Here is a 16,046-nt window from a genome sequence, read left to right as displayed (position 1 = left end):
TTTTTTTTTTCGTTTTTAAGACTAATAATAAACCAACAAACGCTAAAATTAGACCAACAATCATCAGCAAACGATTACGCATCAATTAGGCTTTTTTGAAATTAAAAATAAAATTTTTCCGGCTAACTTAATGCTAATTCTTCTTTTTAAATTAAAAAAAAAATTAAGAACCAACAAACGTTGTAATTAGGCCAACAATCACCAACAAACGACCAACAAACGATAAAAAAATATGAAAATTAATAAAGTCGAAGTTGACCGGCTAAGTTACCGGAGCTCAAAACTCAAATAAAAAGCTCGAATGAAAAAATGCGGCACGTCCCATTTTTTTCGTACTAGTTACTAGATTCATACGGATCCAATTCCTTTTTGCCAACATTATGGGCCCGGACACACACTTCTGCACAACGCATAATGCGTAAGCATAAGAAAATTGATTGGTCCATACACATGTGCATAAGGAAATAGACCAATCAGTTTTCTTATGCTTACTATTATGCGTTGTGCAGAAGTGTGTGCTCCCCGCTTATTACTTTAGGCCTTTACACTGTGCTGTGATTGGTTATGCCATTGTAGGTTCTGCTAACTTGAACCAATGAAAAAAGGTCTAGGGAAATGGCCAGAGATACAAGTTTTCTAGAGACTCTAGCCGTGCATCGTGAACACGCGACATCTGGCGACATCTGGCGACATCTGGCGACATCTGTAGAGTTACATCATGGGCATGTGATGGTATGGTTCCGCGCTAGTGTGCGCAGACTGCGCAGTTTATTAGTTGATTTTGTTAATATTCGCTAACAGGTATCCTCAAAGAGAACATATTGACGAGCTAGCGTGAATGGTCAAGCTTGTTGACTTTTAAAAAAATTGGAGGGTGATAATGATGGGCTCCTTACAGATATTTGTGCGAACCGGGAAATTTGGTAAGATATCCATATGATTTCTGTAACAAAACCTGATCTTGATGGTGTTCTTCTCCTTCCGTTCCCTCTTTTTTTCCTCTTGTCTGTATTAGGATGCAGTGCTACACTTTTACTTTAACTGTTGTATTAGCTGATTCTCGTACACAAAGTACATTCTTTGATATTATTTATTAAATTTAAAGATTGCTTGTTATGTACCAATATATGATTATAATTTACGTACAACTCTTCCTTACCTACTATTTTTATTACCTCATTTTTTCCTTTAACATATATAATTATACTACTGATGATTCATAAAATTGCTCGATTAGTAACAAAAAGAACTTCCTTGATGTCCCCTAGTGAATTGTAATAATAATTTTGATAATTATAAATGTTTCAGCTCCAAGATTTCTTAAGGTTCCAAAGGGAGTAAGCACATACTTGAGTCGAAGCAAATATTACTATGTAAATGAGAAAAAAGATGAAAACTGGACAAATATTATGGACGCTGCAAGTACGCATATGTTTTTCCTTGAAATTTTTCGAGGCTTTGGAGTCATTTTGTCTCAGGTGTTTAGAGAGCCAGCGACGATAAATTATCCTTTTGAAAAGGGGCCTCTGAGTCCAAGGTTTAGGGGAGAGCATGCACTAAGAAGGTATGTGTGTGTGTGTGTGTGTGTGCGTGTGTGCGTGCGTGTGTGTGTGTGTGTGTGTGTGTGTGTGTGTGTGTGTGTGTGTGTGTGTGTGTGTGTGTGTGTGTGTGTGTGTATATATATATATATATATATATATATATATATATATATATATATATATGTAAGCCAAAACTGTAAGTAATTTTGTTAATATTTTATGTATCATTATTTTATATATATTATATTGTATATGATACATATATTTTGATATTAATTTGATAAATTGATATTTTATGTTAATATCTTAATATATATTTTTTCATAATAATTAATAGTAGGGGAGCTAGCTTCATTTTTTCGTGATTATTTCGGTATTTATGAAACTTTTTGTAGTGATTCAGAATGTTATTCAATGATCAAACCTCCGGGGACTGACAAAAAAGTGGGGGGCTTTGGGTGGTATAGCCACCCACTTGTGCAAAAAAAATTTTTTTTTCAAGTCATTTCGGTATGTCAGTCATTTTGCACCATAATTCTTTGATATATTCTATGACTATTTGCAAATTGACTGACAAAAAAGTGGGTCGCTTGTGGGTGTAGGGCCGCCCAAAAATGTCTTTTTTTTTTTCAAGTCATTTCGGTATGTCAGTCATTTTGCACCATAATTCTTTGATATATTCTATGACTATTAGCATAATTGACTGACAAAAAAGTGGGTCTCAAAACCCTCATAAAATATTGTAAATTCCGCAGTTTACGATGACTTATGAATCTTTTCCTTCTACCATTGATGGTCATCAGGACTCATTTTAATTCTTATTCTTATTGTCATATGATTTTTAAATAATGTTACAGAATCGAGTGACGACCTTTCTGAGGATGAAGATGACCTAAATGATTGTGATGAAGAAGAAAAAAAAGATTCCTAGTTTTATTATTTATTTTTTATGATGATGATTTAATGCCATTTTTCATTACTTTTTTTGTTTTAATTATATAATAAATAACCATAAAAAAAGATATTGGCTTCAGTTTACGATGTACTTTTAATTATTTATTTGAATAATAAAAAGACAATAAGAATTAAAATGAGTTCTGATGACCATCAATGGTAGAAGGAAAAGATTCACAAGTCGCAAACTGTGGAATTTACAATATTTTATGAGGGTTTTGAGACCCACTTTTTTGTCAGTCAATTATGCTAATAGTCATGGAATATATCAAAGAATTATGATGCAAAATGACTGACATACCGAAATGACTTGAAAAAAATGACATTTTTGGGCGGCCCTACACCCACAAGCGACCCACTTTTTTGTCAGTCAATTTGCAAATAGTCATAGAATATATATCAAAGAATTATGGTGCAAAATGACTGACATACCGAAATGACTTAAAAAAAAAAATTTTTTTGCACAAGTGGGTGGCTATACCACCCAAAGCCCCCCACTTTTTTGTCAGTCCCCGGATCTTTGATCATTGAATAACATTCTGAATCACCACAAAAAGTTTCATAAGTACCGAAATAATCACGAAAAAATGGAGCTAGCTCCCCTACTATAATAAGATGTTATATAATTTATTATAGCTTATATTTCAAAAATTTTTAAACATTTTGATACAAGCGTTAACGTTACAACATGAAGAAAAGAAATAAATATAATAAATTAGATTTTTGCGGGATCTTTCAGGTATCCTTCTGGAGAAGAGAGATGTATTGCTTGTAAATTATGTGAGGCGATATGTCCTGCGCAAGCTATTACAATCGAGGCGGAGGAAAGGGCAGACGGATCTCGACGGACTACAAGATATGACATTGATATGTCTAAATGTATTTATTGCGGTTTTTGCCAAGAGGCTTGTCCGGTAGATGCTATTGTTGAGGTATTATTTTATTGTTAGCAAAGAGTTAAAATGATAGAAGAGTGACACAAGAAAGGAATTTTATAAAATTAATAAATGAATTGTTTTACACGTGCAGGGTCCCAACTTTGAATTTTCAACTGAAACTCACGAGGAGATGCTGTACAACAAGGAAAAGCTTTTAAATAATGGAGATAAATGGGAATCTGAAATTGCTAGTAATATCCATGCTGATCATTTGTATCGTTAAGCATTGTGTATGTAATGTAGTCGCAATTAATGATTAAGTAAAAAGGTATGAGGAATTGAATATTAAAGAAGATTCCTACCGCTACATATGTAATATATGAAATATTTTAGATTAAATAAAAGGATGTATAGTTAAATGTGGATACTTTTTTAATATTATATAATTATTTTTAACATTAATAGTAATATTTATTTTATAATAATAGAGTATTCAAAGGATGAATGAAACTGAACCTCCCTAACGTCAATCTAGATCTGGAAGATTTATTATGAGTCTCCACTGGTTTTGGAAGTTAAAATCCTGTGTATAACAGCACATATTAGGAATAAGAATAAATATTAGACTGTATAAATATAGGAATATTCCTGTTATATAAAGAGATTTCAAAATCTCGGGTACTCGCAACTCGTGCGTTCGCGTAAATGAGTCACGGTGCGTCTCGCTCCGCGCGTACTTGGCGCGAAACACTACCGTGTCTCTTGATATTAACTCTAGGTATACACAGTCTTATTTTATCTACGTATTATACACTGTGCGGTCTCGGAGACCCCATCCACATTTGTTATCGTAACTTCAGTAAAAATGGATATATTTTAGTTTATTTTTTTTTTTTAATCGATCGAGAATTGATCAAGGAACGGGCCTATAATATATGTATAAAAGTCGATAGAATTAGAGCTCCGAGATATACGGGTAAAAAGTGCGGTCTACAAACAGAAACGCGTAAAAAGAAAATAGGTCTAGGGTCTCGGAGACCCTACTGTGTATAGGCTTAAATATTAGAATATGTAAATATAAAATTATTCCTTTATTTATATCTTATATTTTATTCGTTTCCATTGTGTGTTACGTTTAATGATTATTTCTAATTTTGATTCGTAATTAATAAATATTAAATAAATATTAAATAAATATTTATTCTTATTTCTATATAATATATGCTCTATTGTGTGCAAGACCTAAAACAGGACCAAGAGTTACCGACATCACAATATAGACGTTATCGACAGAATTTAAAGTTGCTAGTATATGTAATGTAGTACATACCTACTACCGATAGAGTTCATTACATAGTTTGTAAAGTGCGCCACCAAACGACACGGCTGTGGTGCGCAAATGCTTGTTTCATTCATAAAACTGTTGAAAGCTCTCTTGTCTGATCCTTTTTAGTTATAAACAGTTATAAATACTGTGAAAATATATAGTGTGCAAGCGTGAAATATCGACTACACCCGCAGTAATATTACTTGGGAAGTTGAATATATTTTTAGTTAGGAAACAATTTGTTTTTAATTATATATATCAATAAGCATGACTGGGTTACTTGCATTCTGCATAGTCTTTTTAATCCTTTACTGCTTCTTTACTCGGTAAGCGTTGAGATTTAAATGAAGATAATATTATCTTAGAATAAAATACGTCACAATCGTCTGTTCAACAGAGTGGTACCGAGGCTGTTAGCATGGATAGTGAAACGTCGTTATAAAATTCACTTGAGAGTGGGCCATATATCTGTACCTTATTTTATCTTCCGTGATGTCAATGTAACTAAAAATGGCTTTACATTGGTGAGTTTTTCAAGACATTGTACGAATGATTCAAATTATATGTAATGCGATACAATAAAAAGGGATATTTAATTTCAGCAAATTGAAGAGATAAGCATACGTAGCAGTTTACTTAGTAGCGATGTAGCAAAACTGTTAGCTGTTGTTATGAGGGACGTCAGAATAAATAAGGATGTCCCAGTCGGACCGACGTGTAAGCTAAAGCAATCCAATGAACTATTAGATTTTAGAAACAAGAAAATACCACCAATTATAATAAAATGTGTCCAGGTACATGCGCAGAGCTAAGGTTTCAAGTTGTCACATTTTTCTATGTGTTATAAAACTTGTTAGACAGACTATATGTTTATTGATGACTCTCTATTAATGATTTATTTCAGTTTACGGCTGTACATGTAGAGAACATAAGTGTACTGGCTCTTGGCAATGGCTGGTTGGCGAATGGGAATGCAGAAAGTCTAAGCTTGGACGGCAGTATTGTACATGGTGCACGCACACTGTTAGCATCTGCCTCTATTGTCGGTGGAACTATGAAATTACTACGACACGCTTCCGACGCATGTCTCTCTCAAGTAACATTTGCTGGAACAGTAGAAGCTACGTTTAAAGCTCAGGGAGAACTTTCAGTCGAGGTACAACATCGAAAGTTTCTCGCGTTGATACTTAAAAATCGATGAAGGAAAATTATATAATGTGTTTTAACAATTGTTACCTAAAATTATGAATAAACTCTACGTTATGGTAGCCTTATGGTAATAAATAGATTTTTAATAAGTAAATCTGATTATATCGACCGTTTTCAAAAGGAATCAAGTGGGATCTGATTTATAGACATTATGTATTGGAGTGACGCAAACTGAAGGTTCAGGTGGTGCAGGTCTCGTTCAGTTCCTGAGAGATAGAAGTTCACTAAGTACTACAGCTTGTACATGCAGCAATGTACATAGTAATTCATCCAATAACTTAATGACTAGAATAGCTCCTATTTTGCCAAAAGTAAGTCTCCTGATTGTAGGTAAACAATAATAACAGGTATTGCTGTAATTACTTGTACTACTTTTGTTATTCTGTTACACTTGTAGGATTTTACATTGAAAGTCGGTAATTCGTTGATAATAGCTGGTAGAGAGGATAGTAGTATGATGGGTTTGGAGGGCACCTTAAAAAGTCTTCAGGTTCATGCAAAGTTTGAAGCTAATAGGACGCGATTGAATTTTACTGTAGGCCTAGATGGTCTGTGCGTCCGTGGAAAGCTTCCTATTTTAACTCTACACTCGTTGTCGATCGATACAAAGGTAAAAGTTAAGAATACATTAGCGAATTTCAACGATAAGAATGGATAATTTTTAATGACTTGCTCAATTTTGTACAGATGGAGGAGAATGTTTTGTGCGTTGACGTACAACTGAATAATCTTTCGATGATGTATGATCACAAGGACTGGGAATTGTATAATAATGACAATGACATTTCAAAACCTGTTAGCAGCATATCGTTGAAAGATAGATTACCAAACTTTGAGATAACATTAAATGCCGAGCTGTATGATTCTTCGTTGAATATAAAATTACCAGATGTACAGGAGGCATCTTGTGGTGTTGCACATATGAAATTTGCCTTGAATTCGTTTACAGGTGGGCTATACTTTTTTTTTCTTTTTCCTCAATTATGAATCGTTAATTTCTATGATACGTTTTCTGTGATAGACAAAGCCAAAAATCTAAATACAGAATTGGTCATTGAATCGTTATATTGTGCATTAAATGGCGCCAATAGCAACCTCTCCGAAACTTCTCATCAATGGGGCAGCCCACTTTCCATTGGAGTATTGTTAGCAACAACTCGTAGCAACGCCATAGGAGTCGCAGTCGATGCTCTTGTAACGGAATGGAGTTTAGAGCTCGCGAAATTTCTCGAGCAAGCTTATAAGTAATAATAAAATCATTTATGCGATATATTAATACTATAGAACGGAAAATGTAACGTAAATGAGATAATCGCAAAAAAATTATGGTAGGTGCTACAAAAAGTGTCGGCAACCAATGGTAAAAAAGAAGGATACGAAATTACGTAATTCTATTCAATTGAATCTTAAAGTGACAAACTGTAATCTATTCTTTATCGCGGAAAACGAGCGTAAGTATCTAATACCGTCACGCTACCGAAAAAATTTTTTCACATTACGCGTATCTGTTTTAGTGTCTATAATGATGCGTTTGGACATAGCGACTGTGGAACAAAACGCAAAGCGATTCGTAGGCGTAGCGGAAGGTATGAGCGCGATAACTCTCAACAAGAACGAGCCGATTATGTGTCAACACGCGCAAGCCTTGACGCATCCGTTTTTGGCAATACGAAAGTGCAAAGCTGCGATTAGTTCTGACGCCGTGAACATTAGTCTCGACGGTACTAATCTAGCATGGAGTCCTAATTTACATCTTCGTCTACTGCAATTTTGGGTGGAGTCTGAAGATTTTAGATCTATTGTCAAAAAAGAAACGAGCGCGACTCGTATCGAAGGTAATAAACCCATATCGTTGAATTAGTTAATTATGAATTAATTTGCGGTCAATATTTTAATATAATGACTCTTAACGTGGAATAATCACATTTGTTCTATTTCCAGAAGTGCAAAAAAAGAAACGCGTTTTGGACTTGCTAGCCACAGGTGGAATCACCGTCTCTATAGATATTTCTACTAAACATTTCCTGATACTGACGTCCGATCAGCTGCGTTGGTCGCAGGGCGAATGGAGACTCACCTATGTTCGAGTTACTCTAGACATGGCTGATGTAATTATGATTGAGGGTTTCGAATTGATTAGAATAGCCGATAACGCGGAAGTGCGGGCGGAGAGGCAAAGCAACGAGGGTTTCGTATTGGATTGGAACGAGTGTTGGTCGCTGAACATCGACTCCATCAAAATTTGTTTTCCATATGAGCATCAATTTACAAATGCGATACAAAATGAATTGCTTAGCATCAGAAAGTGGTTGAAGGAGATCCATTCCTCAAGCATATCTAAACGAGAGTCCCTGCCCTGCGATTTGATCATCAAGATTAAGGAGTGGACGTTCGAACTGAGCGACGATCCGTTCGAGGTACGTCTGCGCGACAATTACGAACTGCTCGAGGACGAATATAAAGAGAGCTTAAAACGACAGGCGATGTTGGATGCTAAAGTACAAGAGCTTTGCCGTGCACACTTACTGCTACCGCAAGGAAAGGTCGAGGAATTATACGCTAGCTTAAATAAGAAAAACGCGGAGATCTATGTGCAGAGATGGAAGCAGATGCAACGGGCGGGCCCCGCGAGGACTCGTTTGTTCGCATGGACTATGTTGGACCTGGAGATATTAGCCCTGGCCGATCCGTCCATAAATGGTACGGATAAAGCGGTGAGAGCACTTCGAGAGATGGACTCGGAAACACCGTGGCCCGAGGACGGTCTGGAATTCAACACCGTGTGGGTCCGCGGGGTCAGTCTGAAATGCGCTGAGTGGAAGCTCCAACTTCGCGATTTCCCACAGCCACTGCTCCTGGTGGAGAATCTGAACGTATGGGGCAGATTAGCTGGAGCGGAAGCTCTGGCACCACCGAGAGCGAAGAGGACCGTAAGAATTGAAATCGGCGCCCCATGGGACGATATAGTGGTTGAAAGAGGAATGACATCTCTCAAGTATTATCACGATCTCAATTGGGATATCGACAAATTCAGATATGCGTTCGGTCCATGCTGGGAACCGGTGATAGCGCAATGTAATCTCAGTTTCGAGAAGATCCTCCATCCATCGAGGGATCCAAGCCCGCCGTTGCCGTTTTGGGACAAGATGCGACTGGCTCTTCACGGCAGACTGACGCTCTGTGTAAAACAGCTGACGGTACTGTTGCACGGCTCTCTGGATCCGTATAACACCACGGAAGAGATGGAACTCACGTGGACCGGACTGGAGCTCGACTGGACGCAAGGAAAGATCATTATTAAGGGCGATCTCGACGTATACGTACGTACAGCTAGTAAATACGACGATTGCCGGTTACTACATTTGCCCAACGTCAGATTGAGCGTTAAACTAGCGTGGGTATGCCTAGGCGATCCGCGTGATCATCATGCCGCTATACCCTGCGCCCCGGACCGGTTGCCCGAATATTCTAGTAATCAGGAGCACGACTCGTTCAGGGCGTTTCGCTCTCAGAACCTGAACGTTAGCCTGTCGTTGGAGACCAAACCGACTGGCTCGCCTACATTGACCAGTGCGCCAACGGCGCTGCTCTATGGCAGCACATTGAGATGGTTCGAGAATCTTAAATTAATTTTGTCAGGCGCGACGAGACCCACGAGGAAAGGCCCATTGTTTAAAAACATTCGGCCTAGGAAGAAACAGCTCAGCAGACACTACAGGAAAGTCCGGCTGACCCTGGCCTTCCATCGGTTCCACGTTAATTACTGGATGTCGTTCGCCATGCAGCGAGGCTTCGAGGTGACTGGCGGCCGAGTCGCCTGCAGCTCGGAGCACAATCTTGCATTACATCCGATTGACGACGGGCTGATTCATCGACCGCGGGCAGAATGGTCCATCGTGTATATGAACTGCGAGCTAAGCGATGCCGAAATTTGGTTGAAGAGCGCTCTGCAAGAAGACGAAATGGAGAGCGCATCGCTACGTCAGCCAGTCGAGAAGTGTTACTGCTTGAGCGTGGCGCGTGTCAGCTACGGCAGGGAGGCGATGGTCGCCGGGGTGAGCGGCGACACGCCAATTCATCGATTGGTCGTGCACGATCTGCGCGGCGCCTGGACGAAGACCAATCGTGACGTTGCTTTCGCTCTCTTTGACTCCTTCATCAAGACTCAGCAACTGAAAAAGAATCTGTCGACCGCGGCGCTCAAAGGTTTCCACAGGGACAACAGCTCGACGCTCAATCCGCACAAGAACCGTGCTACCAGACCTACCGTAGTCGATCAACAAGGCACCTCCACGCAGGTCGTAACGGCGTCGTCCTCCGTGAAGCCGCAACAAGGCGAGGCGGCGGAGATGTTGCAGCAACTGATAGCAGAGGCCGCGAACAAACCTGTGGCCTTCAGCGACGATCTGTCGGTGCAGACTAGAGGACAACAACTGCGCGGGCTAGCGGCATGTCACCAGGACGACGTCTTGCATAAGAACTGGCTAAGTACGTAACGTTTTTCATAAAAATCCTCTTCGTAGACATCAGTAAATGGTAATTTGCGCGAAGCGAAGAATCATATACTTCGCTTGACAAGTATCGTTTGACAAGAACGAGCAAAAGTTTAATAATAGTTATTTGTGTAACAAGTGTCGTAAGATGAAAATTCCCGGGTGCGGAGTTTACGCACGAGCCGAAGGCGAGTGCGGTAACCGCACCCGGGAATTTTCATCTTTACACATGACTTACACTCCCTATTTTATGTGGCAAGTGCCTGGAAAGTGATCTATCATGCACGCGTAGCGTGCGTAATGGGGCACTTTCCATGCACGTGTTGCATAAATTTATATTCTTTTCAGTTGCTTTGGTAAACAGCCAAGTGCTGTTGAAGGGCATCGAAACCCGCGGCTACGTGATTCTCTCGGCGGCTAAAGCGGAAATACTACAGAGAGTCCATCATCCGGTTTGGAAGGAGCGATCTCTCGTTTCGAAAACAACTTGGGTCGGCTCGTTAGAATGCATGCAGTACTACGCTACTGTAAGCGCAAACATCGACGACAATATCGATGACAATATCATGTGGCTGACGTTGGATAACATACAAGTACGTTTGTCAGAATGTGAATGTGGTATGTGAATTCGCGGAGCAAGCTGTATGTTACGGTGTGTTACATTTTAGGAGAAAGATTCTACCATCATAGCCGGTTTGCCGGACGTCCCGGCTCTGGTGGGATCTGGTCAGAGCGTCGGCGGTGTGGTCAGTCAGACGGTGGGAGGCGGCGGCGGCTCTCAGCATCAATTGCAACGTATAGTGTCTCGTTGTAAGTGCGAATTCTTCTACGTCGGTTACGGTCAGACCTTGGATGTGGGCTCTGTGGATCAAGTGCCGACTCCGCCCGGAGAAGAGGTCAGCCCATGGGAGAGGAAGGATCTAACCGCGGCCGACGCGTTTACCTTGATGCACCATGATCTGGATGTCTGCACCAATTCATTGCAATACGCGATGATATTGGACATAGTTAATAATTTGCTGCTATATGTGGAACCGAGACGGAAGGAAGCTTCAGAGAGATTGCAAAGGATGAGATTCCAACTGCAGCTGCATTCTGTTGAGGATCAAAAGAGACCGATACAGCAATTACAAAATACGGTGCGCGGCTTGGTGGCGAAATTGAGACGGTTGGAACGCGAGACATATTTGGTACAGAAAGCGCTGGCCGACGAGTCTAGTCCGGAATTACTGACTGAGATGGAACGTTTGGAAACGAGCGTATTCGAATGCAAGGAACAACTTAGCGACAAGGCGGAAGAATTGGACGTTATGTTGAGTTGTTACAAGGAAACCACCGCTCCAGCGGCCGCGTCGACTACGCTCAAGGACAAGCCGGCCGCAGTGGCCAGGGTAGCCGAGATTTGCTTTAAACACGCACAGTGGAGACTGACGGATGCGGACGGTCAGTTGGGTATCGCCGATCTTATTCTAACAAATTTTCTTTATACGAAAACTAGCAAGACCGATGACTCGGTGGAGCATCTGCTAGAGTTGGGATATGTGCGGATGACGAATTTATTGCCGAATCAGATTTACACGGAGGTGCTTGTACCCACAGAGTTACAGAGCAACATGCCTGTAGACCGGCAAAGAGCTCTTCGGGTCTTCTGCAGGGAAAAGGCGCCGGTAGCAGGGATTTCCGTGAAGGAACACTTTGAGATCAATGTAGTACCTCTTACGATAGGTAAGTTATTATAACTTGTGTTGAATATACTGTGGAGCCTTGCTAGGTGTCACATAGTACATGGATCGTTTCGCTTTTCTTCAGGTTTGACGAAGAAGTTTTTCAATACTATGCTTAAGTTTTGTTTTCCTGAGAGGGATCCGGAAGGCATAGAGGAAGCACCGGCGCCACAACGTGATTCGTCCTTTTACGTACCCATCGAGAGAAGAGACGACGTGGAGAAAATGAAGGAAAGAGCGGACAAAAACAAATTGTTCATATACATTAAGATACCGGAAGTACCTGTTCGCGTATCGTACAAGGTAATACTTTACGAATCGAAAAAATAAAAATTAAATATCCTATCCGTTACTTTTATTCGCGAATTATTCTTTAAGATTCAACACTATTTTTACAGGGAAATAAGGAAAAAAACCTTGAAGATGTACGTGATTTTGCACTGGTCATACCAACTTTGGAATACCATAATGTGACATGGACGTGGCTCGATCTGCTTCTAGCCATGAAGAGCGATTCCAGGCGTGTAATATTGAGTCAAGCGATTAAACAAAAATTGCAAATAAAACCGAGGGGGCCACCCGAAGAATCTACGCCGCAGGAAGAAGACAAGGCTCGCCTTTTGTTAGGTACCAGACATCTTCCTGGGGACGCGAGAAAAAAGAGCGTATTTAAATTTAAGTAATTTGTACATCTGATGACTTATGTAATCATAGTAATTTATTTATTGTGGTGTTGATAAACGTTACGCGCGTTGTAAATTCATGTTTTTGTCGTCTAAATTAAATTGTACAAATAACTTATGATGTAAAACTTAACATATATATATATATATATATATAATGTATATATACCTATATACATTGTCTTAAAATATTGAAACATCTGCATTTTCATCTTTTCCGTACAGCGTTTATGATGGCAAAAAGATGTGATATCGCAATAATTTTTAAAAAAATGTATAAGAAATCTGAAAATCTTTTTATCACTTTATTTGTGGCTATTTTTTCTATTATCACGCAATTATTTCATATCTATCATAATAATCTCAGCGTAGATATTACCAAGAATTAAAAATTGTTCGGGAAATTTTTGTACAGAATATTACAAGCGAAGAGAGAATTACATTTTACGAAAACAATCTATTTTTATCTAAATAAATTAATTTTACATTTGTACACGCACGACATACATACATGCATACACACACACATACACACTCAATATAACATAAATTACTTCCTATCGATTCTGACATATAGCTAACATATAGCTATTCTGTTAACATATAGCTGACTCCTTGGGCCAGTAATTCTCATGGATTGTATACAATGTTCAAGCGTACTTTGTTCAATGTTATCTACGCAAAATATGTGCAGTTATAGAGTTATTAAAGGTGCCTCTGCACTTTTCCTTGCGTGTCTCCACGCATTTAGATCCGCCAAGATTCGCCTACCATATGCTGTATGGAGCTCACGAAATGTTATTCTAGTCCGAGGTACGTTTTCCGTCCTACCAGGCGCCGACCTGACGCTCTGAGAACGATGATGGGAGTCTGGCTTATTGAAGGGATTATGCCGCTGTCTCGGCGGAGCCTTAGGAGATTGTTGAATTGGAGTGGATGCTGTTTCCTCTTCCACAGCATCCAACTGACGTTGCAGTTCTGTTACCATAAGTTTCATATAATCGTAACTGGCACACGCCAATGCCTTCATCCATTGTTCCATAGATTCCTAGATACCATTGTTCCTCGTTAACCGTGTTTACTAAGGCTGCATTTTGATATTCACTTTCAGTACTGAAAATCTATGGTATATGTGACCTAAACTATAAATTTTCAGTACTGGTAGTGAATATCGAAACGCAGCCTAAACACAAGAGCAAGTACAGTAGGCATTATAAACGTCTATTTACCTGAGACTCTGCCGCTAAAACATAACTTCTGTTGTTCGGCCCGTGAAAAACTATCTTGAAGCCAAACTGCTCCTCGTCCTCCGCCAGTTCGATCGTACAGCCCTCAAGCACGATCATGCCCACCGGCTCTTTATCACCGCGACGATCGAAATAGAATAATATATTTCCTTTGAGTACGAACCATCGCCTCTGATATCCGCGATTGATCTCTCCGCGTTTATTCAACCAACCTTCGCGATCTACCGGCGTCGCAGAGGTCGCGAACGCAACCATATTTTTCTCATTGATTTTCATGGTTTTTAGCAACTTACTCTTGTTGTACTCCCGATCTACGATTTTCTCGTAACTGGCGATGTCAAATTGCGTTGTAGAACCTACTGTGGCACGAGAGGTTATGTGGGTTCACGTAGGCGCACTACGTCTTCTCCTTCATTAGAAGAATGTAATATCGCAGCTATGCTTATGCATAGAAAATGTCGGGTATAAGTTTTGACATATCATTGATAAGGATAAACATTGTATCAGGTTATCAGGTTATATTACGTACTATCATTTCTTCATTTCGAGAAGAAATTCGACAAGGATATTACGAGATACTTCACCATCGTAGGTGCACATATGTATGTAATACGTATTATGCGTTTATACGTCGCGCAAATACCGCGTCACGAAAATTATGTCAGAAAAAAATCACAATCCTGGTAGTACACTCAAGAATAGCCTGTTTTATATTCTTCTTCTTTTTCAAAATTTGACACTCAAGTTTGTTTACGCTTCATTTTACCTTATTAATGAGGATTCTCGCTGCCTTTTGCTCCCGCATAGCAGAGCCACTGTGTCTGATGGTTATTAGGGGCAAATTTCAAATTGCAGTATAATACCGATTTTGAAGTAGTGCATTCTCCCAAAGTTTTCTTTTCCCCTCATTCTTTGGAAATCTGTGCACTCCTTTATTTGTGCAGTTATCAACACAACACACCTCATATAGCATAAAATATTCCATGAATGTTCTATAAATATTCTTTAGAATATTCATGAATTTTCTATGAATGATCTATAAATGTGCAAAGAACGTGTAATGTCCCGCTTTGAATGTCCTTAGAAATTTCTGTAAATATTCTCAAATAATCTACAAATGTTTTATAAATATTTCCCTATAATCCATAATTTTTTTATATATGCAAAATATATTTATAGAACATTTATAGATTATTTTAGGAACATTAAAAATGGGATATCGCATATTCTGTATACATTTAATATTCACCCGACATAAAAAAAATTATTTATTTTGAAATTTTATTACTATTTTTTAACTAAATTTGTTTCTTAAGATGCAGTCTATAATTATAAATATTTTCTCGTATTTGAAAAACACACTTACCTTTGTGGGATTCGAACTCGGGACCTCGGGACCTCTGCATCGTGAGCCAACTGCCTTACGTGGTAGACTACTTCTTAATTTGATGTAAGCGTTATATATATACTCTACATATGTCATAACCAGCGCAAATATATAATTTTTCAAAAATCATCTTAAGAAACAAATTCAGTTTAAAAAGAGTAATAAAATTTTGAATTGGATATATGATATAATATTTCTCAATGTCGGGTGAATGCTTGAAATATGCATAACATATTGTAGATACTTCAAGAAAATCACGAAATATTCTATAAATATTGCAGAAAAATTTCTAAAAAGTTTTTATTATATATATATATATATATATATATATATATATATATATATATCCAGAATATTTATATAATGTTCCAAAATATTTTTTAAATATTCCTATAGAATAATTAGAATGTTTTTAATATTTTTAGGAACATTTACATTTTATCACTACTAACATGCACTATTTTTAGCTTTATGATTTTTCTGGAACAACTTCATATTACGGATGTCTTGTGATGTTTTACGACGAGTCTTATAGATGATTTAGGTATGATTAATTTATTTAAGTCTTGTATTCTTGTAATTTATTACTTCCCCTGAAATTGC

General features: G+C 38.6%; 3 protein-coding genes across 5 annotated transcripts; 2 read left to right on the top strand and 1 right to left on the bottom strand.

The window, feature by feature from the left end:
- The first annotated feature begins 712 nt into the window (after positions 1–712).
- On the top strand, positions 713–3,792 carry Nd-23 (NADH dehydrogenase (ubiquinone) 23 kDa subunit). Its single transcript, XM_071792530.1, has 4 exons — positions 713–923; positions 1,309–1,564; positions 3,235–3,427; positions 3,525–3,792. The coding sequence occupies exons 1-4, from the start codon at positions 881–883 to the stop codon at positions 3,654–3,656; spliced, it is 624 nt and encodes a 207-aa protein (XP_071648631.1). The 5' UTR covers positions 713–880; the 3' UTR covers positions 3,657–3,792.
- A 913-nt stretch (positions 3,793–4,705) lies between these two features.
- Positions 4,706–12,975, top strand: Hob (bridge-like lipid transfer protein family member hobbit). 3 transcript variants are annotated; one of them, XM_071792525.1, is made up of 15 exons: positions 4,706–5,026; positions 5,098–5,224; positions 5,303–5,494; positions 5,605–5,856; positions 6,056–6,220; positions 6,307–6,519; positions 6,597–6,858; positions 6,931–7,153; positions 7,242–7,360; positions 7,424–7,744; positions 7,851–10,397; positions 10,751–10,995; positions 11,071–12,127; positions 12,212–12,429; positions 12,525–12,975. In XM_071792525.1, exons 1-15 carry the CDS (start codon positions 4,968–4,970, stop codon positions 12,807–12,809), a joined length of 6,285 nt encoding a protein of 2,094 aa, XP_071648626.1. In that variant the 5' UTR covers positions 4,706–4,967; the 3' UTR covers positions 12,810–12,975. The 3 variants fall into 3 exon arrangements, with proteins under 3 accessions (XP_071648626.1, XP_071648627.1, XP_071648628.1); XM_071792526.1 differs by lacking the exon at positions 4,706–5,026 and having other exon boundaries at positions 5,079–5,224; positions 5,303–5,417; XM_071792527.1 differs by lacking the exons at positions 4,706–5,026; positions 5,098–5,224; positions 5,303–5,494 and having other exon boundaries at positions 5,836–5,976.
- Positions 12,976–13,100: 125 nt separating this feature from the next.
- LOC139821488 (sesquipedalian-1) lies at positions 13,101–14,858 on the bottom strand. Its single transcript, XM_071792528.1, has 2 exons — positions 14,039–14,858; positions 13,101–13,857 (listed from the first exon to the last, which is right to left on the bottom strand). The coding sequence occupies exons 1-2, from the start codon at positions 14,330–14,332 to the stop codon at positions 13,504–13,506; spliced, it is 648 nt and encodes a 215-aa protein (XP_071648629.1). The 5' UTR covers positions 14,333–14,858; the 3' UTR covers positions 13,101–13,503.
- Positions 14,859–16,046: the final 1,188 nt, after the last annotated feature.

This window comes from Temnothorax longispinosus, chromosome 11, assembly GCF_030848805.1.
Source record: "Temnothorax longispinosus isolate EJ_2023e chromosome 11, Tlon_JGU_v1, whole genome shotgun sequence".
Classification (NCBI taxonomy): Eukaryota; Metazoa; Arthropoda; class Insecta; order Hymenoptera; family Formicidae; genus Temnothorax; species Temnothorax longispinosus.
This window is presented reverse-complemented; position numbering and strand designations above follow the sequence as displayed.